The sequence below is a fragment of the Xiphias gladius genome, chromosome 23, assembly GCF_016859285.1.
Source record: "Xiphias gladius isolate SHS-SW01 ecotype Sanya breed wild chromosome 23, ASM1685928v1, whole genome shotgun sequence".
Classification (NCBI taxonomy): Eukaryota; Metazoa; Chordata; class Actinopteri; order Istiophoriformes; family Xiphiidae; genus Xiphias; species Xiphias gladius.
Window position 1 is genome coordinate 850,044 of NC_053422.1, and position 27,630 is coordinate 877,673.

The 27,630-nt window shown below is 45.1% G+C and overlaps 1 protein-coding gene across 1 annotated transcript in view; it reads right to left on the bottom strand.

Moving 5' to 3' along the window:
• LOC120785668 (transcription factor COE3-like) overlaps positions 1-27,630 on the bottom strand; it is a 166,767-nt gene that overhangs the window by 16,824 nt on the left and 122,313 nt on the right. The window contains exon 11 of the mRNA XM_040120543.1: positions 12,889-12,977. Within this exon, the coding sequence (XP_039976477.1) occupies positions 12,889-12,977 (89 nt within the window). The remainder of the gene's footprint in view (positions 1-12,888; positions 12,978-27,630) is intronic.

Genomic DNA, 27,630 nt, shown 5'->3' on the forward strand with positions numbered 1-27,630 from the left:
CTATCCTTCCTTTTCTTTTTTCTCTTCCGTCCTTTTTCCTTCCTTCCTTCCTAACTAGGCTCATTTTTCCTCTCTCCTCTATCATTCCTTTCCTTCCATTATTTCCTTTCCTTTCCTTTTCCTTTCTAACCTAAAACCCAAAATCATCGCTCACAGGTGAACGGTTGTGTCTCCGTCAGTGTGTGTGTGTGTGTGTGTGTGTGTGTGTGTGTGTGTGTGTGTGTTCCTCCTCTGGCTTCATTAATCTCCATTAAAAAACAGAAGTTAGTTAATGTCTCCTTCGCTCGGCTGCAGCAACGAGACGCCACAAGGCAGCAGCTGCCCGTCACACACACACACACACACACACACACACACACACACACACACACACACACACACACACACACACAATAAAACATACATACTCACAAACACTGTTACACAAACATATACACATGCAGAAACACACACACCTGAAAACACAGTTCGTAGATGCTGAAACCTCTCACACACACACACACATAAAAGACTTTAGCTCTTTTGTGTGTGTGTGTGTGTGAGTGTGAGTGCGGTGTGTACATTGTGTAACGTGTGTTTGCACACGGTGTATATTGTGTGAATGTGTGTGTGTGTGTGTGTCCTCCTTCTATTTTCATTAGGTCCTGACAGACACAACAGCCTTCTCAAGTTAATGACGCCTCCGAGGCTTCACTGCTGGAGAGCTGCTGCTGCTCAGAGTGTGTGTGTGTGTGTGTGTGTACATGCACTTGTTCATTTGTTCTTGGCCACACTCTGATCTGAATCAGGTGCTCTAAGTACTACAACTACCCACAATCCTCCCCTAGAACCTGCAAATAGGGAAGAAGAAGCAGCACCTGTTGTCTGATCTGAAGTGGAATTAGAAATCAATCAATAAATCTTCCCTGATCAGCTGCGATCTAGTGTCAGTCATTAATGTCAAACCAAGCAGCCGGGTGGGGGGGGTGTGTGTGTGACCAATCGGGACAGCTTCACTGATCCTGAATGCTGCTCATTTATATTCTCACCCGAGGAACTCTTCGGTCTGAGCTGCGGCTCTGCAGCAGGCTGGTGGGGTGGTGGTGGGATCGGACCACTTCCAGTCCCTAACCAGCATTTGTATTACGGGGAAGCCAAACTGGGGCTGGGGGGCGGGGGGCGTTATTAGGAAGTAATAGACCTGTAAAGTGGTACCCTTTATTTTGTGGCTCTGCCATTTCCGACTGGTTTCCAGGGAAGTTTCTGGGAAGTAACTATGTACTTTAGCATCAATTAGAGGGACTGATGCGCCTCAGCTCACCAGGATGTACCCGCGCCCTACGTCAACGCGTGTCAACGCTCTGGAAAAGCCGGATTTCATTGCATTCTCTCCCAGATCTACACATCCTGACCTACTACTTTGCCGTGTACTGCAGGTGCACAGTGACGCGATGCTCACTACGTAGCAGGTGTGTGTGTGTGATCCTGAGTCTCCGAATGAACATATGAAGGTGTTATATGTAGCTGCGACGCTGTCTCAGACAAATGATGTAGTTCTGTCAGCTGAACTGCAGCAGCAGTGACAAGTTGACGAGTTGTAAATCCGTTGACCCTGAACGTCTCGGTCAAATGTTCACAGACATCGTGTTTGTTTTCCACCAAAACGTCTGATCCTGCAGAACAACATCCACCTGTGGAGACTCCAGCATCATTAAACTGGTTTATGGTTCTGTTCTTCAGACTCTCGCAGCACCTGGTTCGGGAAAGATCCCGGTCTGGTTTAATACAGAAAAAGTTCACAGTGACTTTCAGACAAAACCTGTTTATTTACATCAAATCAAAACCACCATCTTTCCTGAACCTGAACTAAAGAGCCTTTGTTGTTTAAACCACAGACTGGACTCTGGATGTGGACCTGGTCTCTGATCCGACAGTCCCGTGCAGCAAACTGACTGGTTGTGGTCTGGGTTGGAGGGGAGTAATTCAAACACCTCCAAATGAGACTCTCCGGGTTCAGCAAGGTCCATTTAGGACTTTAGCACCTTTTAAATCCATAGAATAGCTTTGTACCGAAAGTGTGATGGAGACCAGCAGGAACGATATGGACAGCAATTAGGTTTTATGCCACGTTTTCTTCAGCACTTCCCAGCAGGATGTAACAATAACTCCTCATGATAAACTCCATTACATTAATGAATGGGACCTGGATCCAGATAAATGGCAGATCATGGAAGGGTGGATTCACCAATGAGAAATAATTCCGTTTCCTCTAAAATGGGGGGCTCTCCACTGTGAAATGCTGATCCCCGTCCTGTAGCAGGAGCAGCGACAGCGTTGGACCGGAGCTCAGCCACCGTTGGTGTGGAGGCGGAGGACGTCTCCTGACAGACGCAGCCACAGACACAAACATTTTACAACGGATGTCTCTGCCTACAGCAGCGACAGACAAGATTTAGGACTTTTCTTCATTAAATGCAAGACTTTTCTTTGAGGAACCAGAATTCAGTGCTTTCTAAGACTCTTCAGACCTGCAGATTCCCTGCTCCTGCACAGTCCAGCCCTGAAAAACTGGACCATTGTTGATTTTAATTATCACAACATTTACTGAGATGACCTGAAACCACCGGCTGTCTGGAGGATAGATAATCAGTCTGAAAACTGACAGATGATTTCAAAAAGGATCAGAAGAAGGAAAATATATCAGTTTGTGGCTGATGGAGTAAAACACCACACCAGACAATCCAATACGACCACGGAAGCTGTCGCCATTTCTCCTTTTCCTGTAGATTTCCTGCTCTAACTGACCAAAGTGGTGTTGATTTTTGTGTTTTTATGCATCGGATCCAGTTTCAGTCCTCTGTGCTGCTGCTGCTGGATCTGTCGTTATCTCACAGAGCAGCTAATTGCCTCGACACTGCTACGCTGTACATCCCCATTCACACCATCAAACACACGCATCAGCTGCTCGGCCACACCCTTCAACGCAAACGCACGCGCACACACACACACACACACACACATTGACCTCCTCACATGCAGAGAGAGAGAGAGAGAGAGAGACAGCGCCATCGGATTCCTGTCAGAGTGAGTGCTGGCAATCAGAGCACCGGGCGCTTTAACGGCGCTGAAAGGGCTGCCCCGATCGATACCGTAATGCACTGGCTCCTGGTTATCATCATCATCTCTTATCACTGACCCACACCTCCGAGGGGGGGGGGGGGGTCGGGGGAGTATGGGAGAAGAAGATGGAAGGAGAGAGTTGGGATGGGAGATGAGCAGGACGAGGGTCTCTGGGTGTTTCCCTTCACATGTGAGGAGATGGATGGCTTCGGGGGGGGGGGGGGCAGAGTGGATAACTGGACAAGTCAAACAGCTCAGAAATTGAGGCAGCTGATTGGATAATCTGCTTCAAACCAATGAAGCAGAGAGCTTTCGGTACATCTGGTCAATGATTGGCTGCGAGAAGGCAGGTTTCTATTCACCTGAGATGTTTAAAGGGTCATTCCACTAATTTAGCTGGGGGAGTCAAATGAGACGGATTAACCTTAACAAGCACAACCTTTTTTTGAACGAGCCCAGAATTTACCAACCTCAAATAAGACGGTTCCTGCTCTTGAACCCTTTTGCTCACAGACCTGGTCTTTGCTGAAAGGTTAACATTTGGAGTTTACGATCAAAAAGTCAGAATTGGTCTGAGGCACAAACTTGGTGAAAATGCGGTTTATTTCTTTCCATTTGTGGACAACTAGGTTTGTTCCAGATGTGATGGTGTTTTACGCTGTTTTTTGCTAGGATTTTGTCCAAGCTGACACCCAAGAGGCCGTGTGGAGGCTCAACAAGGACCCTTGGCAATGATTTCAGGGGGGAGGGGAAAAAAAACAAATCACAAAAAACGGTTTATTTGTTAGAAAATGTCCCACGGTGACATCTAGTCCACTTCTTTTACATTTTAAGCACAAAGACACCAACTTTGCCAAACACACTGTTGAACTTGTAATGTTATTAGTTAAACTGTCTGTCAGTCATAGATACTGAGGCCTGCATCTGGCCAGCTGTGCACAGCGGAGCAGTTAATCTGTGTGTGTTGAGTGTGTTTTCTGAGGGCTTACACTGATCAGCCACAACTTTAAATCCAGTTACTGAGTGTAGTTGTTTACGGAGAAATGACTGAATACGTCCTGTGTTGCTGCTAAATAAATACAGATGGGAAGACTGTCTGGATGACGCCTCCAAGGCTTCACTGCCCCCCCTCCCACACACACACACACACACACACACACACAGTTTTCTGACACAGACTGAATGTTGGAAATTTTAAATCTCCAAGCCACAAAGGACACTACACAACTGTTATTACAGGCTGAAGAGGACTAACTAGGACCAACTGATCTAGATGTGGAAAATTGGTGGAGTATCCCTTTAAGTTCGAGGAGCTTCTCAATAGAAACTAAGAATAAAAGAAAATATGAGACATGTCTATACCAGACAGCTCACGTTCATCTGATCTGATAATGTGAAAGATTTGTCTCCCTGCAAAGTTCAAGTTGGGTTGTATTCAAAAAAAAATTAAAATGTGGAGAGAAGAAGAATGTGGACACTAAAACACATTCCTGCAGCTCGGATAATTAATTCAAATTGGTCCAAATCCAGTGTTTTCAATATTTTTTTATTCTCCCTCTGTGTTAGATAAACAGTCATTTAATACAACGTCTGTAAATGGTTTCAAAGCAAAATAAATTCATCATGTCTGAACACCATCTGGGGTTTTTTTTAATAAGGAGCTGCAACATTAGAATTAATTTCAATTCACGAATCATCAGCTTTACAGACAACAGCTGCTCACTGTGGTTTTTATCAGACAAACAGGAGGAAACAGTGCGTTTGTTGGGGACTATTTTCGGCGGCGGATTACACCACATTTGGTGCTGTAGTGAGTGTTTGTGGCAGCAGGACGGTGTGTGTGTGACTGAGTCTAAATAAACCACAGTGTGTGTGTTCGTGGTGATGAAGGAACACGTCGCCCAGCGCAACAGTGCGTCTCACCGATGTGGTTTAATGGTTTCTGGAAACAATGGAGCTCTGAGGCTCGGAGGAACCAGATACACACACGACCAGCTGCAACATTAAAACCCGTAACTGGTTTTAATGTGGTAGCTGGTGTCCAGGCCTCCAGTAGAGTCGAAGCCAAGGAGCACCGAAGCTGCTCTGGAGGCCTGACAGCACGCTTTTCCTTTAACTTGTCACCTGTCTGTAGCTGTAATTCACCTCTTCTTTTCACCTAAGAATGGTCGCATTTTAGTCTCAAAACAGCAGAATCAGCCTTAACAAAGCCAACATGTGTAGTATTTGTATAGTCAGAGTATATAAACCCCTCCTCGTGTCATTAAACCTGACAAATACTGTATCAATGAGGACATGACCAAGCTGTTTGACTTGAAGATTCTGATGTAGTGGAGGCAGGCAGCGTGTTTTTACGAAGGAGGCTGATTATGAGACCAGATGTTTGGTTCCTATTTCACTTATTTCCACCACTTTTACTATGGGAGAAAGGCTGCAACCAAATGCACCTTGTGAGGCTCTGAAATTCTACTCGTCACCTAAAATAAAATTCACAGTAGTAAAACACATGAGCGCCTGAATAAATCAGAGTTTGCTTTGGTTTCCTGTCTGAGCAAGTCGTGTTTAATTGCATCTGCTGCCTCTGTGGGAAGCGATTGACCATGACGCCAGACAAAGACGGCGGTCTGTCGCTCCGAGGAGAGAGGCAGAGACGGAGGAGTGGTTTTTACGCAACGGGTTAAACTGTAAAAAAATAAACCAGTTGTTCTCTCTCTCTGCTTCAGACCGCTTTTTCTCAGTCTGAAGGGGTTTCGCCGTCAGCGCCGAGAGTCCAGGAGGCGGATTCCTCTTCCCTCCCTCTCCTCCTCCTCAGTGCTGAGTTGATTAAACCCACTGAGAGATTCTTGTTTCTCTCCACCTGAAAACTCCCTGTAGCGCCCTGTGTAGGTGTGTGCGTGTCCATATACACGGGACCGTTTCCCAGCACTGTGCCTGTGTATCGTACTGCTACAGCCACTGCTCTCTGTTATCCCCAGATATGATTTAAAAGCACTCCTCCTCCTCATGAACCTGCGCCTTGCGTCCTGTAGTGGCTACTCATCTTTTATTATCTGTGGTCTCTCCAGGCGTCACTGGGGTCGTTACCTGATAAAGCACCAGATCCATCTGTTTCAGTAAATGCAGTACTTCAGTACTGTCTAGAAATACTCTCTTACAAGTAAAAGTCACGCGTACAATATTTTACCTAAAGTAAAAGTACTCATTTCACAGAACGGCCCATCACATTACATTTATGGGTTCGTCTCTTCAGTGTTGCAGCTGGTAAAGGTGGAGCTCATTTTAATAACTTTCTATACCGGTGGGTTGTTTCATCCATAATAATACATCATAATTTATTTGCTGATTAAAAAACCGGTTACTATTTTTAATGTTGTGGCTGATCTGTGTAGATCAGGTCCCTTTCCCACTGTTTCCCTCCCAAAAACGATAAAAAAAAAACCCATCTCAGCGGCTGCACCCTTGTGGCCCTCGTGCCCTTGCCCTTTTCTGTCCATCTCTTGACATATTCCTTTCTCCCTCTCCTCCCTCTCTCTTTCTTCTTCCATCGGTTTCTAGGGGCTTAATTACGGGGGGCCGGCTCCGTGGTTGAGGAGGTGCGGGGCAAACAGGGATCAGCGTGACCCTGGAGGAGAAGCCATCAGACAGCGGCCTTAACAATGATAAATCACCCCGGGCAGAGCTACAGATACAGCCGCCGCCCCGCTGATCTCTATAAAATATGGATGGACCGGCACGCTGAGCAGGAGGAGGAGGAGAGCAGCATCGCGCCGGATCTCCAGATTAGCGATTATCAGGCGGAGAGGTATTCTAATGATGTGGGACATGGTGTGGGGTTAATTCCATTCAGAGGAAATGGATTGAAATTCAGCTCATGAATTGAATATTGCTCATTATTTTCAATGAGAGCAGGAAATCTCCTCATTCATGAAGTGGGTTGGAATTAATAATCCCTGAACGCTCGGGTGCCCCGTGAGTCCGGATGGGGGTCAATGATCAGAGCTAAAGATGCACACGCAACACGCCAAACACATTTAATATCCACCTCACCTTCCACCAACCGCCAGGAGAGAGAGAAAGAAAAAGGAGGGAAGTTTTGTTTTTCTGCAGCTAATTTTAGCATCAGTGTTTCTTGTTCAATCTGAGTTTCAGCTTTGTCTCTAAGGGTTTGTTTGTTTGTTACAACTTTCTGATAAGGCCGCATTATAAATACGCAGTTTCTACATGGATTTTGGGTCCAGATGTCCTGCAGCTCTTTTCCAGGAGACCAGTGGTCAAAGAGTCCACTGGAGACGTCTCCCTGATGAGTTCAAGAGATGAAAAGACAAAATGTCTGCTGGGGGAGGATTTTCCACAACCTGGCAACACAAACGTTGCTCTTTTACTGTTCTGATAACTGATCTATAAAGCTTCAGTGAGTGACGTATTAGCCATTAATAAACCCATTAATTACAGCTGATAAAGCCTTTAAAAATGGAGCCTTATCACGGAGCGGCTCCGTTTGTTTTTCACCACAGAACGTCCCTTATTTTACAACAATCGTCAGGAGTCAGGTGGTTAAACCTTTAAACTTAACATTCACTGAACAGAATCCTTTCATTTATACCTTAAAAAGAGGAAGATGAAATGATCATGGGATATAAAAACCTTAACTGAGTTTAATCTGTAACAGAGCAAAGTGCTGACATGACTGATGGCTGGTTTCAATCACTGACTTTGTTTGTTTCAAAGACTCTCATCTAACAAACCAAGGGACATTTGTGGCATTTGCGGGTCAGATATTTAAGGAGCATAGTTCCATGTCTTACCCTGGACGAACAGACGGGCAGTTAACGGTCGGTTCGACAGGCTGTGAGGCCAAGTGGTCACTGATGACCTGTGGGGTTTCTCCTGGATCAGGTTCAGCCCTGTAATTTCATTTCCAGTCTGGCTCGGCCGACCAGCAGACTCAGAGAGGACACATGCGGCCGGAGACGACGTGAACCACTCACCGCTGCCGCCGCACCGCTCGCTGTCGGGCTTAACAACACCTGGTCGTCTACGAATAACATGTCTGTGTTGTAAATTGGACAGGTGTAGGAACACAACTGTGGACCGATCCTGAACCGCAGTGTCAACTAAACTGGAGCTGAAACTATTCTAAATAAACTGAATCGATTCTGATCCTCCATCAAGGCATTTTAGCCTGTTCATTATATTTTGGGGGCATTTAACATCTTTATTAGCCGGTGACAGGAGAGAGATGACAGGGAATGAGGGAGAAAGAGAGACGGGGAACACCGTGCGACAAAGCCGCACTTTCCCGGTCTTTTCACGCTCTAACCCCCATTGCTTGGGTCAAAACGAGAGGATTTGCTGCTTTGCTTTGTCTTACGTGACAGTAAACAGAAGATTTCTAGGTTTTCGAACTGTTGGTCAGGCAAAACGACAGCGTGATGGATATTTTTCACTACCTTCTAACATTTTATATGCTAACCGATTATTTAAATAATCGATTCAATAATCAACAGTTTAATCAATAATGGAAATTAGCCACAATATCTAATTTTTAGATTTCCGTTTCCTCAACTGATCAATAAACAATATACAACAGGTAAATCAAACAGCTGTGGAGGCGTTGGAAAGTGGATTTGTTCTCTTTTGATGGAGCCAGGCTGCTTCAAGTCTTATGCTAAGCTAGGCTAAGCTAAACATGTGATATCCATCTGAACCATGTGACTCTGGAGACGATGGCTAACAAGCTGCTAACATGCCAAATAAAGTATGAAATGTAAGGTGTTAGCAGACTAGATAACAAATATTGGGGAATGAGTTAAAGCAGCTTAAGCAACTGTGGTCCCACAATGGATTCATGAATAGTCTGTTGGCTTTTAAAGATAAAACAAGCTAGTGCTCAGATTCTTTACTCAAATAAAGGAACCAAAGTAAAAGTACTTCATCTAGTTCCAGTATCACAGTAAAAGTACTTCCTGTTGTTAAAGTATCACAGTAAAAGTACTTCATGTAGTTCCAGTATCACAGTAAAAGAACTTCCTGCAGTTCCAGTATCACAGTAAAAGTACTTCATCTAGTTCCAGTATCACAGTAAAAGTACTTCCTGCAGTTCCAGTATCACAGTAAAAGTACTTTCTGCAGTTCCAGTATCCCAGTAAAAGTACTTCCTGTAGTCCCAGTATCACAGTAAAAGTACTTCATTGTGCAGGGACCTGTCTCCTGTGACTGGTCTCTGATTCTCTCTGACGTGATCAGATCATTGATCCTGAGTCACGGAGGCTTCGGCAGCGTTTTACTGCTGGAGCTGCCTTTAGTTTAGTCCACCGGTTCCCAACCTGGGGGTCGGGCCCCTCCAGAGGGTCACCAGGTAAACCTGAGGGGTCGTCAGATGATTCACGGGAGAGGACAGAAGAAAAGACTTGTTTATGAGGTCACAGGCCAGAAAGGGTGGGAACCACTGGTTTAATCTTTAAAGGATGAGGCTGGTTTTATTCTGGATTTGTGTTATTGTTAACAAATCCCATGAAAAGACTCAAACCAGCCACATGTTAGTCCGTCTCTCAGCGCTTCCCGACATCACTACGCAGTTTGTTCCGACTGAAGGTGGAAATCTTTACAATTGGGTCACAAATACATAGTTTTGTTTCCTAACAGAGCCGAACCATCTCTGAAAACAGCTGGGCACGGTAGTTCCTATCAAACGTTACTCAAACAGGAGAAACAGTGCAATTGTGTTTTTGGTGCTCTACCGGGTATTTTATGGCAGCAGCCCAGTTTGTATGGGGTTAACTCAGTAAAGCGGTGTCCATGTTGGTTTTGATGAAGGGACGTGTCGCCCCGTTCCCCAGCGTCGCCTACTGACTTCTTTTTAACAGTTTTTGGATAAAAGCGCAGCTCCATGGCCCGGAGGAATAAGACACGTCAGACTGCTTGTTATTGTGATCAATTCACTGTTGGTTTTGGTGTTTAAAAATATTCTTGACACAACAGAAAAAAAATTGGATATCGCCAGTCTCATCCTCTGAGAAAGCGTGGCACTGTATTTATATGCTGATGGTGTGTTCTGTCAAAATAAAATCTTCTGAAGTGTAGTGCAGTAAAATGTGAGGTAGCATGACACAGAAGTGGCTCAAAATCGTCCCTAAGTACAGTTCTTGAGTAAAACAGGCATCTGTGAGGCTGTTGATGGAGCCAGGCTAACAGTTTTGTGCTAAGCTAGGCTAAACATGACTCGGATCTGTCTCAGAGGTAATTCCAGACCAGTTTCCCTCCATTCACATGAAATCAACCTGGTGTTTTTCCTCCTGATTTCCATGTTTTCACCATTTGTGTTGAGCTGAACACACTCTCTCTCCCTCCACCCTGCAGCCATAATCCTCCACCTGACGCTCGACGACGAATCAATCTGTTCCGTGTCGCTCCGCCTGTCCGAAAACAGAAACCAAACATCTCTCTCCATCACTTCCCCTGTCCTCTGCAGAGTGCCGGCTGCAGGTGAGAACAAAAGAGAAGTGACAAGCCCAGTTAACCCGTCGCTGCTCGGTCACATGGTCCCCGCCGCCGACACGCCGTCCTGTCACCTCGCTGGCTGCCACCCAACAGCTCGCTGCTTTGCTTTTCCTCTCGCTGTGATTTCTCTCTTGTCCAAAACGGAAAAAAATCTCTGGTCTTATTGAGTTTTCTTTCGAATAAATAAATATTGAGCAGGCAGACGGGGAGGAGAGGGGAGGGAGGGGGTGTTTGACGTTTCACTCTGGCTGCAAATCAGGCCATCAAAGGGGCCAGACAATGTATGCTCACTATTAGTATCAATTTACAAATAAACTGCTTTTTTGGTGACTGGATCTCCGATGTCAGATTTTGATAAATGGTTTCAATTTGGCAGCTGCTTTCGAGTGTCAGAGCCCATCTGACGCTCGCGGCCCGCCGCTGCCGCTCGCTGCCTCAAAGAATCTGCCTCAGTTAGCTTCACAGTCGGCAGCCGCCACAATAATCTCTTCATACTAACCAGAGCACCTGACGGCTGCGTGGCGCGTGTGTGCGCGCGCGTGTGCATACAAATGTCTTTCTGTGGGTAAATACTGAAACCGACCAGGATCCCGTTTTCTTTCAGAGGCAGATTTCACCACTGATGTTGTTCAACGCAAATCTTAAAGGAGCATTCCTCTGTTTTTACACCATTAACTACAAATCACACACACTTTTCTTCACCGTTGACTATAATCCACAGTCTAGTGTTTGTGTTTAATGGATTTTTAAAAGTGCTTCTGCTTCCTGTCAGGCAGCTGCTTTCTTTTTATTTCCTTACAGAAAAAAAAAATTTCCCCCTGAACCTGACTTGGAAAAAATGTTTGGTCTAAGAATGTGACATGTGAAGGATGAGGTATGACCTACTGACAATAAAGTAGAAAAAATAAATTAAAACATAAAAAAGTGTCCGAAAATTGTGAAAAATGTCCTTTACAATTTCCTGAAGCAAATGGCGACGTCTTTAAATGTCTTGTTCTGTTCAACCAACACTTCGAAACAAAGATATTCAGTTAACAGTGACATAAAAAGTCAAAAAGCCACAACCCGTCACAACAAGGGTCCCACTTTAACTGTTTTAATCCACTTGACTTGTTCTTCAGTGAGTCTTAGCGAGTAACAATGAATATAAATAGAAACTTTTTGTTTGAAAATTCACTTAAAATAATCAACCATCAAAATGTTCAAGTTGTGAGCTTAGCATATAGGGGAGTGCCCAGAATAATCATCACTTACACTTCATCTGCTTTCAGTGTTTACACTTCAGCTGACACCTCAACTCCTTTTACTGCTCACACTGAAACATTTCAGACAGCCGACACTTCCACACACATCTTCTCTCAGTCTGCAGTTTCTTCAACGACTTCCTCTTCTACGAATTTCATGCCTTTCACTTCAGCTTCACTAAGCGTTTTCATCTTAACTGCCACTTCAACCTCTTTCAGTATTTCAACAACTGCAAATGCTTCCGCTGCAGATTTTCAGCAGTGAGAAGACAGAAATCTTGTTCCTCAAATTTTGCCGTTTCCAGTTTAATATCGTCTTTTATCGACTTTCAGTGGAATCATATATTTATGATCATGTGACGATGGATGACACCGATATCCGATAGATATATGATCAGTCAGCACAAACAACATTTAACTGGATAATTAACTTTTCATGGGTCTTAGATTCAAAGAAGTCAAACACTCGAAACCAGTAACCACTGGTCACCTGCACTGTCCCGACTCTCCATATTCATCAGCTCATACTCCAACATCACGGCTTCCCTCGCCGCCTCTCAGCCAGCGAGTCACCGCCGTCCAAACCTTCCTCCTCGCCAGTCGAGGGGAAACAAAACACAGCGTGAGCAGCAGCGGCAGGATTTGCTCCCATAAACAGCTGTTCCCTATTTGAAGGATCGGGAACAATCTGCCCCGCTGGCAGCGTGGAGTGCCGGCGGCGCCAAGACCGTTCCGAGCAGAACCAACAAATCCAATCAGGCAACTCAACTTTGTTCCTGTGCTGCATTAAATGACACCACGAGCCTTAAACTCATGCAGTGCAGGTGGTCTATGGCATCCACAGAGGGACAAACAGCCACTTCAGCCCTAAACCAGCCTTAATGTGGCTGTAAAACCTGATTAAACGCTCAAACAGCTCTGACTGACGGGTGCACTCTGGGTCGTACCTGCAAGACAAAAGAAACTTCCCAGCCTTGAATCTGACCTCTGACCTCTGACCTGAGCGGAGCACACAGCAATGACTTAATGACTCGTCTCCACTGACCTTAGGTAACCTCTCGGGGTCCCCGGGGTGGCGAGGGATGACCTTCTGTAGCCTCTGGAAGCCGTAGTCGATGGTCGGCTCGTTCAAGGCTGTAGAGAGAGAGAAAGCGGCGTCGGTTAGGAGGACGGACACGAGTTCAACCCAGCACAAAGACCAACACACTGAACAGCACAGAGACACACCCCAGGATCGGCTTTATTAAGCCACGAGATCGTTTTGGTAAAATTCGGTGAATCTCTGCAGGAGTTCCTCAAACAGTCGGACTGAAGATGTTTTGACCTCTGAGCAGCTCCACCGCTGCCGGCAGAGCGTGATGCCTGCTTTTCTGTTTTCTTAACATCTCGATTAACAAAACCACTGAACAAAAATCACACCTTGTGCATCACACACCAGAATAGTATTCCAGACAGACACACTACATGAAACCAAAACGCCAAAAAAACAAGAAAAGGATCAATCAATCAATCAATAAGACTTCTCCATGTGTTCCACACAAGCTGGTTACTGCCTTCAAGGAATCCTCACCATTCATAAAAATCACTATTATTATATTTAGACATTGTATGAACTGTATATGTTCTATTTGTTCTGTAATGTTTATGATTTCATTCAATATTTTTATGATTTGCGACTCAGAGAGGACGAAATTTTGCACGCCTTCAAACGTCTTCCATAAAGAAGGAAAACACTACCAGTGAAAATCTAAAAGCAGATTTAGAAGTTCAGTGAAATGTTCAAATCAAGCTTGTTTTGTGAAACTCTGAGACACTCCTAGAAAAATTCAACCCTTAATCTGACCAGGACGAACCAGCAAGCTCCAGGTCACCGGGAGGTCCGGTCAGTTAAGAACCTTAAGAAACTGAAACAGGTTTCATGTAAAATCTTGTTAAAAGATGTCAAATATTAAATGTTAATCAAGGACTTTGTCTAAATAAAATACTTGCACAGTCTGAAACTGGCAAGCTGATGATTTTGATCAGGAACTATCTGCACAACAAAAAGTGTCCAGTTGTATCTGTCTTGACTCTGGTGCACTAATCTGCCTTCTCTGTCCCTGTTTCGAGACGCAGACAACAGAATTGGACAGAAGCTTCGTAACTCTTGGACTCTGGGACTGTTGTACGGACGATGCTGCAGTCCTCTTGTTTGCCGTTTATGATAAATATTGGCATTTTTTTCCCTCTTCGCTGTTACCAGTGTAACATTTTATATTTTTGAATCCGAGATGTCTTCATCTAATTCCCTGTGTGACCATCTGTGTGTTACTTGTGTGTCATCCTTCAGTTGACCTCCCTTCTCCGGTCCTCTGATTCATTGACCCGGCACCTGTGTGTATTCTGCGTACATGAATCTCTTGACATGCTCGGTCATCTACGATACTTGTCGAAGGTCTTGCAGAGTGAAACACGATAATAACCTGCAGTAAGTTGGAAGGTTGCTTTACGGTTCTGAAAACTTTTTTTACAGGAGTCAATTTTAGACAGAAACGTCTTGATAAAGGGAAGATGTTCTGCAGTGTAGTTACAGAGTAAATAACGTCTGGGGTCAGCTCTCGGGACTTGACGGCTGTTGATGCTCAGTGCTACCGAGACATTTCTGTCAGGACTACAAACTGCCCTGGTTTTACACCCAGGCCTTTCGGAGTTGCGACCTCTCAGTGATCTTCAGCTTCAGTCTGTTGGTTCTTATTAACAGTGAACACTAACAGAGAGAGAGAGCAGCTGATCTCTCTCTCTCTCTCTCTTATCTTCCTGCTGTTTATTAAGTGTGAGACCTCACACTCCACCAGTCCTCCTGCTCTGCCTTTTCATCGCTAATTCAATCCAACCTTCCTGCACCGAGCCCGTTTCTTTCTTTTTTTCCTTCCCTCATTCACCTCCACAAAGTCTGCCTTCCTTCTCCTCCTCCTCTTCCTCCTCCCCCTCTCCATACGCAGCGAGGAGAGCGGGAGAAACACCCGGAAATGAGTTCGGGGAGATACTTCTCCATAATCAAGCCCATTAATCATAAAAGGCTGTCAAATTTGACTTTGGGGACAATTTGTCAGCCGATCTTGCCCACTCTGCTTTTGTCAGCGTTGGCTCTTGTATTCTGTAAGGATGATTGACACACCAAATGCCGGTGAGTAGAATAGCTAGTTTGCGCTAATATGCATAACCGTGGCTTTCATGAATAAGAATAAGGCAGCTATACGGCAGCGCAGAGGGGTCTCCTTCAAAGGGCCCCGCCGCCGTTTGTCGCCGGCGCTACAAATAGATGTTATTACCATTATAACAATATTTGTTTTCTTTCCCCGGGAATGGGCGACCGCGAGCTGCTAAATCAAATTTGTCGGAGCTCGTTTCAAGCGGCGGAAGGCGGAGGAGAAAAAGGGCTTTCAGGCTGTGACTGGGGTGGGGATGATATCTGAAGGGTGACAGAGCGCTGAGGGACGTGGCCCTCGCCGCAGGGGCTGCCATGTTGGATTTCTTGCCTCCCCGCCTCCCTGAGAGGAAGCAGAGAGCAGCATGGCCCGAATCTATTACCTCTGCCCGCCGTGAATGAAAGAGGGATTCATTGTTGGATCCCAAAGAGACTTTTTGGGGGGATGCAGAGCAGCAGAGGATGAATGGAGATAATGCGTCGGGACGACACGCGCAGCAATCAGCGACGAATCCCAAACCAGATTGCCTCCCGACACCGCGTACATACATCCCAACTTATAAAACAAGTGAAAGGCACTATGGGAACTGCTGTGATTGAATAAAAAACCCATTTACACTCAGAGAGAGAAAGAGAGAGAGAGCGAGAGAGAGGGAGAGATACCGTGATGTTTAACTGCTCATCTGCATCCGAGGAGGAGAGAAGAGGTTTCTGATCTGTGACCTCGTGGCCTTTGAACATCCACGGCTGCAGCTGATTTCCGTTCTCATGCCTTCTAAGGCGGTTGTGGTTCAGTACAAGGTAACCTCCCTGTTTATTTCTCTTCGCTACAGCAGTGGCTCTTTTTTGACATGTGACTTGTGAAGGTAAAGCAGCATGAAGCACCAAAGTTTACCGGGGCGGTGCGGTGGTGAGCGCTGTCGCCTCGCAGCGAACCCCAGGTCCGCCCGGTGACACAAGACAAATGAGTTGCGCTGCAGATTAACATACCTCGCTTTTATATTTTTGGGAAATGGCTGGTCTCTAAAGTCATGTTCTGTGGTTAAATTGTTCCTCCATCCTGCTGGGATTTGAACCTGCAACCTGCTGCATAAAAACTGGATAAAAAAGCCATTTATCCTCAGAGATGGGCAGTAATTTATGATCTTCTCACAGATGGAGAAAGAAACAAAGACAGAGGCTTTTAATGAACCCGTGGACAGGCGGCTCGGAGTCGACCCCCCCCCCCCGCGCTCCCTCTACAGAAATTAAGCCCATTACTTCCCCTTATTAAAATCTCGCCGCACTTTGACCCCAGCGCCCCATTGGCTGCCTGCAGGGCCCCGCACTCCTCCCAGCCAATCGATACCGGCTGCCTCCCTGCAAAGAGCCCGAGTAATTGGAGAGCGGCGGCTGGCAGCGCGAACCCTGACCCCCCCCACGCATTACACCGCCCATATGAAGACAGATTGCCTGATTTAGTGTAAACATATGCTGCAATTCCAGGCATCAGTGCCACTTTCTCCATCGTAATTTGTATTGATTTTTCTCTCTCTCTCTCTTTTCTCTGCGAGGAGGCCGCGGCCAACGTTTTCTCCTGCTGTCTGATGTTTTTTATAAATCCGAAAAGGAGGAGAGGAAGATAATTCAGAGGTGAGAGGAGGGAGAGAAAGAGGCTGGGGGGAGGAGGGAGGATTCTTCATATATTTAATCAAGTGTTTATCGCTCTCTCTGGTTGGTTTTTTCTCTCTCCTCGCTGTGAAAGTGATCAAACGGTTGGTCGGCGTCCCGCTGATTGAAGCGCTCTGTTATTAGGCGACTAAGTGACTGAGGAGAGAAGAGGGGGAGAGATGGGAGAGGAAGAAAGAGGAGGCAGGTTACACGTTAAACTAATTTCTTGACGGCAGATTTGTGGCATCAGAGGAGACGGCGAGACGCAGTGAACAGCAGGTCAAAGCCCGTATCCTTCAGCTGTGGATATTTACACATTTATGAGCTGAGAAATTCACTTCCTGCCGCCACAAAAACACTGGAACATCTGCAGATTGATTCGCGATCGAATGGGTCCTGCCTGATTAATAACATTTGAAGAATCAGAGCTAGGGTTTTTTGGAAGGAGCTTCAGCAGTCAAATGTAGGCCAGTGCCACATCCATAACGTATATTTCTGCATACAGCAATATAAAATAATAGGTGGAGAAGACAGTAAAAATGGAATCATAGCAGTAAAAAAAAATACTGCCAAAATAAAAGTCGGTATATAAAACGTGGGACCACAGGATGTGGTATGGTAGAATGTGGTAGAACTGAGAGTCTAGCAGGGTTCTAAGAAGGATTTTAGAAATACTGAGGTCATGAGTCCAAGTCCCCCCTGACGCCACCCGTGGCATCAAAGAGAAGCCAAAATCCAAATTACTTCATCGAAGAAAATTAATCGCCCACAATTTGGTTAATTGTTTAAGTTTAACATTCGCTGTTACTTGCTTCACTGAGGTCTTAGATATGAATACTATGGCGTTTTGGACTGTTAGTGAGTCAAAACAAAACATTCGAAGATGTCACCTTAGACTGAGAAACTGGGATGGGCACTGATTTTCCCTATTTTCCAACATTTTATAGTCTAGAAGATTCTTCACTTAGTCAAAAAATGACAAAAATAATTCAACACAACCCTATTTTTAATTTATCTGGATTATTTTTATTTTTTTTATTTAGTTAACTGTTCAACTACATTTGATGTGAATTTTCTTTCCCAACGTGACGATCTCCACAAGGCCGGGAATCTTTCTTTCTCTACCGACTCGTTGGAATGAAAGTAGTTAAAAATCGTAGAAGTAGTCAAATACCAATCATGTGGATTTTTTTTTTTTAATTGTACAATGTAAAGAAATACAAAGGACGTGACCCTCAGCGTCTCTCTGTCGCTATGGCTCTAAAAAGTGCCAATAGTGCAGATGGCGGTGGTAGGAGGCATGAAGCCGCTTTCAGTGATCAGTTACTAACGACACATCCACTGCTCTCAACAGAAACGCCGCGGACGTCGCGCCTCCCAGGTCCGTGTGAACAGCAGGAACAGCTGTACTTCAGTGACGAAGTAAAGAGGGTAGTGGTATAAATACAGTACTACATCTCACGTTTGTTTGTCTTCAGTTCTTTCCAAATAAAAGCAGGCAAAATGTTTCAACACAGGCCAAATACTCTAACCTCTTTCCCAGCAGCCCTTGCTGTCCAAACCCATTACCAAACTCCTTACTGACCAATCGCAGGTCCTGTCAAACAGCCCGTTCCCATGGTAACACACAGTCAGACCCCTCAAAAACACAAACAGCCCACCTCATAGGTGTCAGAGGTCAAATCGGGGTCACAACACAGTCACAGTGCGTCAGAGTGATACGAGACAGACAGGAAACTAAGAACCTGACCCTGCGGTATCTAAACCTGAACCACGAAATCCAGAACCCTGCACCCTCCTGCAACCACAATTCAAAACCTCACAGCTTTAACTCAGCACCCATGGGCCTTTAACTGGAAAAGACAACAACAAAAAAGTATGGATAGAATGATCCAAATTCTGTTTGTTTTATGATAGAAAAACATGAGAAACCAACAGTTTATCCAGAACATCTACACCGCTTTATTTGGAGGTCAAAGTAAAAGTGAACACACCTGAAATTCCTCACTGCATAGGATTGGACAGGTTTGGGTTGTGAGCACACAATTAACGACTGCACACTGCTGATTGTCATTAACTTGGCGAGCACAACGTTAGTGTAACTGATAGAAATGATGGACAAAACTAAGAAAAGAAGACCAAAGTCGTAATCATAACAAATTATACTTGAAAAGTTACAATGAGCAGAATACAGTGGGGCGGTGTCCCACAGGGGTTTCTCGTCGGACCTCTTCTTTTCCAACTTTTGCATGCTTCCCCTTGGCTACATCATCAGCAGAAGTAACAGCAGTTTTCACTGCTTTGTCTGACAACACGCAGCTGCTGTACGAGTTCTGACCAGGACAAAAAACTACACCACATCGGTCCGACCCTCAGAAACCTCCATTGGCTACATGATGCTTTCAAAGGCATTAATGATATAGAACTATTTAATTTTAAGATGAAATTTGAGGTCACAAACAAGCTCATTACGGTGAATTTCTTGTTCTCTCACACAGGAATCCAGTTATTTTGTGTAGACCTAAACGGCAGGTGAGTCTCACCCGTCCTGTATATTACGGACAGAGGATCAGAGAAAAAGTGAGGGTGAATCTTCCTCTTCCTCTCTGTTCAGTCTGTGATAATTCAGTAGTTCTTGCTGCAGATGCCGGCTGATAACAGATCAGAGGATCAGAGCTCTGGAGGGAGGATGGTGGATTACTGCAACATCTCTGCAGGCTCATTACCCCGCTCACATCAGCTCCCACAATTCAACAGGCCTCCATGCTTCAGAGGAGCATGTATACATCCACTAAGCCTCTGTTTACATCCTCCTCCTCACAACTGTTTACATTTATTTATCGCTCGCTATTTTTCATTTGCTGGTTCTCACCACCGTCGGCCTCTCGCTCTCTGAGTGGGAATCTGTTTTTCTATGCGGCTGGTTTGTACATATTTACCAGCCGGAGATGAAATATGCACTTCGGGGGATCCCTGCTCCCCTTTACCTTTTTGTTTGTGCAGTGATGGCCTTGTTGAAGGCGCAGCCATGTCCCCGATGAGACGCTCCGCCTGACGCAGATAGACTTTATCTGCTGCAGCTTTACGTGGTTTCCTCCTGTATTACACTTATCATTTCAAATAGACCCCGTATTCCATATGTAATACGCCGCCGAGTGTGGACTCCCCCGACACATTTCAAGACGCTTCTCAATCCCACGGCAACATGTGCTGCAATTTTCCATCTCCCCCGGCTATATGATTGATGCAGGTCAGCGCGGCGTTTGGCCTCGCTGCCCGCAGATCACTACTGCTGATGATTCCCTACTTCCTTTGGGGGGGGCTGACAGATGCACAACATGCTGAGCCTTAAGTGGACGGGCTGATTTGTTTTGCTACTTGTCAAGTGGCCAACTGCCGTCAGCGGGGGCCGAGGCTGTTGACAAGCAGCCATAACACCCTGGATGCATCCTTTCACCAGCTTATCGATCTGCTGTTTTATTCCACCAACTTTCAATACATCACTCAGTCATCCCAGAGAGGAGACACGCAGAGGAGGGTGACACAACAACAACAAGAGACGCTGCCTTTGGTTTGTTAACCATTTAGTCTTGGTGATTTACCCAAGTGCCAAGAACCTTAAAATTCTAGGTCCGGTGTTATTCTACAGTTTTCTTCTGGTCAACTACAGATCCAGACCATCAGTGTGTCACTCCGTCTCTCACCTTCCCCCCTCTGTCTATGGCTCGCAGCTCAGAGCCCATTGGTTCCTGCTGAAGACCCGAATCTTTAAAAACACCTCACAGATGTACAGTTTCATATTCAAACTAGACTTATAAGCAGGTTTACCGACGTCCAGGCACTTGACACAACTCTAGACAAAGGTACGCGGATCCAGGAACAGAAAGCTGGGAACATTTTATTTTATAAACTCTATTCCTTCTAGTTTTAAATAATTTCTAATAAGTTTAGTTGGGAATCGATTTTAAATTTTAAATCTGGTCCTTTACTATATTTTCTCTAGACTTCCTTTCCGTGCCTATGGCTTTCAGCTCCAAGACCATTGGTGGAGGTCATTGGGTCTGTATGTAACCAGAGGGGGAGGATCCAGGATCCAGCACGAGTCAGGGTTGGAAAGAACACTTCACCTCCTCTGCATGATTTAATAATAATAATTTCATCTATGTTTATACTTACAGTTAACATTTTCCTAAAAGATGCTAGAATTAAGCGTCAATCACAGATGAAGGTAAAGGCCAGAGTTCTCTGTAGTAAAGATCAGGTCTCTATCCTCGCTGTGTCCAGCTCCTGAAACCAAACCTACGCCTTTGGTCCGTTCATTGCTGGTCTGGGTCTTTTTATGGGATTTGTTAAGAAGAAGACAAATATACAACAACACTGGAATTATCTAATACCGGATATGACTGGAGTGTGATACTTAAAGGAGATCTAGATGAGTTTAACAACATCTCAATCACCTCGTAGCTGGACAGTTACTGTCTTCAGGGAGATTAGGCCCCTACACTGCAGCTCCTTATGGCGTCGGATGAAGGCAGTTTCACCTGCGCCTGCTTGCACTTGCTCGGTATTCTCAGAGCTGCAGGTAACCTCATCTCATCCTCCCTCTTCTGTGTTTGTCTGGGGAGTGACACGTCGTCCCTCCTCGCTCTGTAACCCAGATTAACATCTCGCCTCCTGTCGTCCCGCGGCTTGCGGGAGTCGAGTGACAGAAGAACACCCACTCCCCTTCTGCTTCCTCCTCCTCCGACAGACAGACACCGCTGACGCAACGACCGCTGTGATTAGAGCGAACATCCGCCCAGATCCAGCATGTTAATCAGCGAATAATTACCTCCTTCTGATGAGAGCCGAGCGATGGGGCTGAGAAGAAAAAGAATGCCTCAAAGAAATAGGCCCCCCACCTGAGAAGTTATTATTTTCTGGAGTGGCGGCCGAAAATGCCCCCACAGAAACAGCTAATTACCTGACATTAGTTCCACTAGTCCCCGTTCCCTAAGTGGAGCGGTGCTGCTGTGCTCTTTGATATATGAAATTTGGTGCGTCTCTGTTGAGAGTCGAGGAATTCCCTTAGCGGAGAGCACACTTCTGCTGTCTATTAAAAGACGAGACAAGAGCCGAGATCAAAGACGAGGAGATGAACCCACTCGTGTTGTTTCATTACTGTTGTGTGATAACCACTCAGTGACTGAGAGACGCCAACGTCTCCCTGTCATGTTCAAGATGTTTCACCCCCTCAGGGTTTAACTCTCCCAATCTAACGTGGGCTGTTTTTGAGAGGTCAACAGGGGAGTAGAAGATCATAATAAATGAGCGGGGCTGAATCCGAATCCGAATTTTCCACCTTGACCCTGAGGCTACGTCTACATCAGTGGACAGCAAATAGTGGCCCGTTGGCCAAATCCCGTGTCCCAAAAAAAGTTTTTTGCCGCCCAACAAAAGCAGAAGTTTGAAACTGCACCCAATTGCTGCCCTTTAGTCTACAATAAGCCGTCGAAATTTTAAAATATGAATGTGTGAAAACAAATTGCATCCACATCAGCGTTTTCAGGGGGTTTCAGTAGAGACCTCTGTCCACAGTGAGACACCTGAACAACATGGAAACAGGTAAATCTCTTCTTCTTTACCCTGTTTTCAGTAGCAAACAACAAAACTCCATCACAGCAACATCTGGTGAGGAGTGAGACAGACAGCCAGCTGATAACATCTGGATTTCATGATCGCGACATCGTCTGATAAAATCAACATAAATACAGGTAAATGAAAGCAGCTGCGCTGTGTGATATGTTGGATATATCAGTGTTTAAAATGCCTGATTAAAGAAGAAGTTACAGGCCACAGAAGGTTTTCTCCTTAACTTCACCGCCACAGTCTGTTCCTCTGCTGAGAGTTCAACCCCTGTTTAGTAAAGTCTCAGTTTTCCCCGAACACCCTGAGACGCTTTATCGTTTACACACTGAAACGTGTGCAAATGCAGGATGTAGAAATCTTACCCATGCATACGTAGCCTATTTTTATTTATGTATTTTTCAATATTTATTTATTTTTTTGTCGAAAAACCTCTGAATATATCGTGCCTCCCCACACCTCTGGAACCAAGGCTATGCCCCTCACGCACTCTTTAAGGGCCCGGGCTTCGTGGCGGTCGGGGCCTGAGCTGCCTGTCAATCACAGTTTAAAGTTCATGAAATTTCTATGAGCATCGATTGCAGCAGAGGCGAGTGGAGTGGGGGAGGTGCGGGGGAGCAGGGTGGGGGTTTGGAGGGTGTTAGCGACTCCATTGATTGATCAGGTGTCTTGCTTTGAATTTCTCTTCTCACTTCGCCCTCTCTGCTGAGAATAGTTTGACATGTTGTGAAGTGAAGCTGAGGCTCGTATTGTCAGTCTGCAGTGTGACTGTGGCGTTAAATACAGGTGTAAGGATTTAAATCACAGGTAGTACCTTTAAAAGTTTCTTTAAAACATCTGTTGGTGTTATTTGGGGTGTCAGACAGATGTGAGCTTTCAACACAACATCTTGAATGTAAAGAACTTTTGGACTGAGGAGGCATCATAATTAAAAAATGAACGTTAAACCAAGACATAAAACACATTTATATTTTTTTCCATTATCTTTTATTTATTTCAAATGTTATGTCTTGACCAGCCGCCCAAAAATATGTTTGAGCCAGTCTGTATTACATAAAAGAAAAAACACTCAAAATCCCAAGTCACCAGTCAAACCACGTGACTTGTGTACTTTTTTGCCCTGGGTTTTGCTTCTCAGGTACACAGCTTAAAAAGAAGCTGTGGTTGAAAAGACTCTTGTCCACCTTAAGCAAGTTTAAAAAGACGGAGTTTTTGATATACAGGTGACCCACAGTGAGCAATTATTCTGTTAAAATGAAACAACAACTTAATACAAGCCAAAGCTATGGCGTCAAAATGTTCTTGAGTCAAGAACTGATTTGAGACAATAGCTGTTAGAGACTAAAACTACAATCAGTTTCCAGTTTATTGGGTATCAGACTCTTTCCATTATTTTGTCTAAATAGCAAAAACACCTCTCTGTGTAACACAGTACAGTTCAACAGCAGCACAGACCACATCCTTTGAATCAGCTGAACATTAAAACCTTAAAGATGGGTGTGGTTCAACCCATGAGTACTGAGTACTCTTGTAATAATGTAGTAATGGCTACTGAGTACTACTGTAATAATGTAGTAATGACTACTGAGTACTACTGTAATAATGTAGTAATGACTACTGAGTACTACTATAATAATGTAGTAATGACTACTGAGTACTCATGTAATAATTCATATATATATTTAATTTAAGATGCAGTGTTTTTTTTTAATTTTCCTGTTCTTAGCTGCTTTAAAATCTACTTCTAATTTGAGGGAACTGTTTATCTAAATGTTTCCCCATCACCACCTCTTACTGAAAACATCCACCACATCTGCAAAATTACAAGCTTAAAAACAAGAATTTTGTCCAAGGGCTTCTTGTTCTGGAGCCAAAGTGATTCAAATGGAAAAAAAGAAAGTCAAGATAGAAAAGTAAAATTTAGGGTTTTTCAGGCTGAAACATGTCAGTGTGATCCCCAATAAAACATTAAACGGTGATTTATGTTCTCAGTCGTTTTTCTTCCAAACATCACTGAGTGGAAGCATAAAACAATGAAAAAGATGAGTGTTTTGTTCCTCCTCTCTTTGTTTCCTCTCTCCCTCTGTCTGTAGGTGTAAGCTGATCCTGAGCCGGTTACAGATAATTGCCTCCATGTGTTACCGTGACAGTAATTAAACAATAAAAATTCAGAAGTCAATTAGTGAACGGTGCTTCTCGTGTCCAGAGAACGAACAGGAACACGGGGGGTGGGGTGGGGGGTAGGAAAAAGAGAGAGAGCCGCCACCTCTTCTTCCAGAAAACTTCACAGCGGTTCAGATCAGATCCGAGGTTTAACTTTCCCCTCTCTGTTACATGTTCACAAGACCTTTAGCAGACCCTTATGGAACAATCTGCTAATGCCTTCCATGTGTGTGTGTGTGTGTGTTCGGGGGTGGAAGAACAAAACGCACAAAGTACTTCATTGTATTTCCAGCAGTGCTGATAGGAGCTGCTGCCCAGCCCCGACTGTTCAGAGGGCTTTGGAGGTGTTTTAAAAGACGTCTGTGCAGAGGTCCAGTACAGTACGGTACAGTCCAGTCCAGTACAGTACGTCACCGTGACAACATGACAGCTAGTGCCAGCAGCACTCCAGCTTTTTTCAAATAACCTCATTTGGAGTCCCTGATGAGGTTATATGGAAAACTCTGATTCCAGGTAGCAGTTTCTGACACAATGTTGATTTAGTAGCAGTCACAGGTTTAGACCTGGACCCAGAATCGCAGTTCCAAACCTGAAGTCATAGTTCTAACCTAGAAACCCAGATTCAGACCGTAAAATTGCCAGAATCTCATTTGGAATGACTGCTGCCATTTCAGATGTGATGAGATTACTAGGGACAGTTGAGTAGGCAGCAGGTCAGGCTACTGATCCTATTTCAGCCTTGACAATCGCAGGAACCAAACGTTGAACCCTGAATCGCATGTAGGATCATGAATTGCCCTGGAGGGTATTAGTGGCATTCTGGACACCTGCTCGGTACTGTACAGTATATCACGGTGACAGCCTGGTTGGCTGGATCCAGCAGCACTCGGATTTTTCCAAGTAACCTTGCTTGAAATCACATCAGCTCTGGCGATGTTGTTTGGGAAAATTCCAGGTAGTGATTCACCATTAGACCTGGAATATGTAGCAATGGCAGGTTGGACGTGGAATAGCTGGGTCACTCTTGAAATCACAGGACCAACCTGGATCTGTGTTTGTCTGAGTAATCTCACTTCACCGTGAACAGCAACAAATACGAGAGATTTTTCGCTCGAGTTTAAATCCTAAACTGCTTCTCCACCGGAGACAGAGCACTCCTAAGGGTTTTAGTGGAGTTTTTAAATGAGACCTGTGCAGAGGTGCAGCACAGTGCGTCTCCAAACAGTCAGCTCCTGGCGGGCGCCACACTGGCTCTTTCAAAATAATCTCGCCTGAAATCACTGCAACAACTTCGGGTTATGTGCAAAAATTCTAGGTAGTGAATCTCAAGTCAGAACTGGCTTTTTACAAATAAGTGAATTGGACCCAGAATCATTGATGAATCCGAGCAACAGATGTCCTGCAGCGCTCCAGCTTTTTCCACATTATCTCATTGGGAACCACTGTTGAAATGTTAACTGGGAGAATTTCAGGTCGTTCCCAACAGATGCAGTTCTGAATGCGAGTTACAGGTCAGACCTGGAGTCGCAGGCTCTAGCCTGAAATCGTGGGTCGTGACCATGAATTGCTTGTCCCTTGATTCACAGGCCGGCCTGGGATATTAGGCTTAGCCCTGGAACTGCAGGTTTGAACCTGGAATCACACGCTCAGACCTGGAACTGCGGGTCGACTCGAATTCACAGTTCAGACCGTGAGGAGGTGGTTTGGACCATGAACTGAAGATTCAGACCTGGAGTTGGGTTTTTCTGAACCTTCAACGGGGAAGAACACGGGGTGAGAGACTTAATGTTGAGTTCTTCAACGCTTCTAAGCTGATTGTCCTCAAAGTTTCTACTCGTCTGTAGGGATGTGATGCACTCCGACCTCTGACCCCTGACCCCCTCTTCTCCGTGGAGCAGAGGTGGAGGAGCAGGGGCAAAATGGGAGAAACTGAGTTTCAACAACCATCAGGGAACGCTGAGGGAACGTGAGGAGAAGGGCCTTAAATCAGCAGAAATTTGACCTTTATATTCACACAAAGATACTGAATCCACTGGATGCTTTAGTTATTTCAGGAAAACAATTATGGTGGAGTAGTATTTATTTGTAGAGCTGCTGAATCTCAGTGAGAGTCCCGCAGGGATCTGAACACCCACACTGTAAAACCACCAACAAAAAACATGAAGAAGAGGGAGGAAGGATCATGTTTCGGATTCAATCCACCCACTGACTGGATAGAAAACAGACTTTAAATAGGTGTTGGCTCATAAGCCGACCTTTGACCTCAGAGCTCCATCTGACTGTTCTTAAGAACGGAGCTTATTATATCTGTCGGATTTTTCTTTGGCCGACCTCCTTCCTCCCCGTGTAGTAACTGTGTGTGTGTGTTTGTGCGTGTGTGTGTGCTGTAGCTACATGTGCATCCATTAACATGTTTGACACCCACAATCCTCGGAGGCGTCATTTAAATCCATAGGTGGAAAGTACATTTACTCTTCTGCTTCAGTGCAGCTTAGAGGTGAACAGGAGCTTGTTTTTTGATCTGATGGGAAGAAAATACTTAAAACTTGCGCTGCATCATTTTTCCGTTTTGATTCATTTCCTGAAATAAAGGGTTTGAAATACGCAGGCCTCATCTCAGTCCCACGCTAAAATAAGTGCCTCGGAAAGTCGGATCTCTGCCTCTCTGTTTCTCTCTTCATTGTACTGACTTGTATGGTTTTATCAGGTTGGTGTAACCTCCACACTACATCCAAACAAAGCTACAGGAGAACTGACACAGAGCTGTTGAGGAATGCTGAGGGAGTTTTTATATGCTGAGCGCCGGCAGAAACATCATCAGCTCATGAATGAGCGTCACTTAAAAAGTGGGCGGATCACTGGCTTTGTGCCGGAGCTGATGAAAATGAAACTCTTTTTAGCCCGTGATCGCTCTGATCAATATTTATCTATTGCCCGCATGAGAAACGTGACATCACACACTTGGTTGAGGTGCAGCAGTTCTCATTTCACCCGACATCACACCACGCTCTCAGATATGATCTCAACCATCTTCACCACCAAAGACTCATCGACAACAGAGCGGCCACACCTCTGCTCCCAGCAGGCGAGGTGAGTGGCGGAGATGCTTGGGGGGGGGGCTCAGGCTTGTTGAGGCCTGCCAGAGGCAACCCCCCCAGTGGA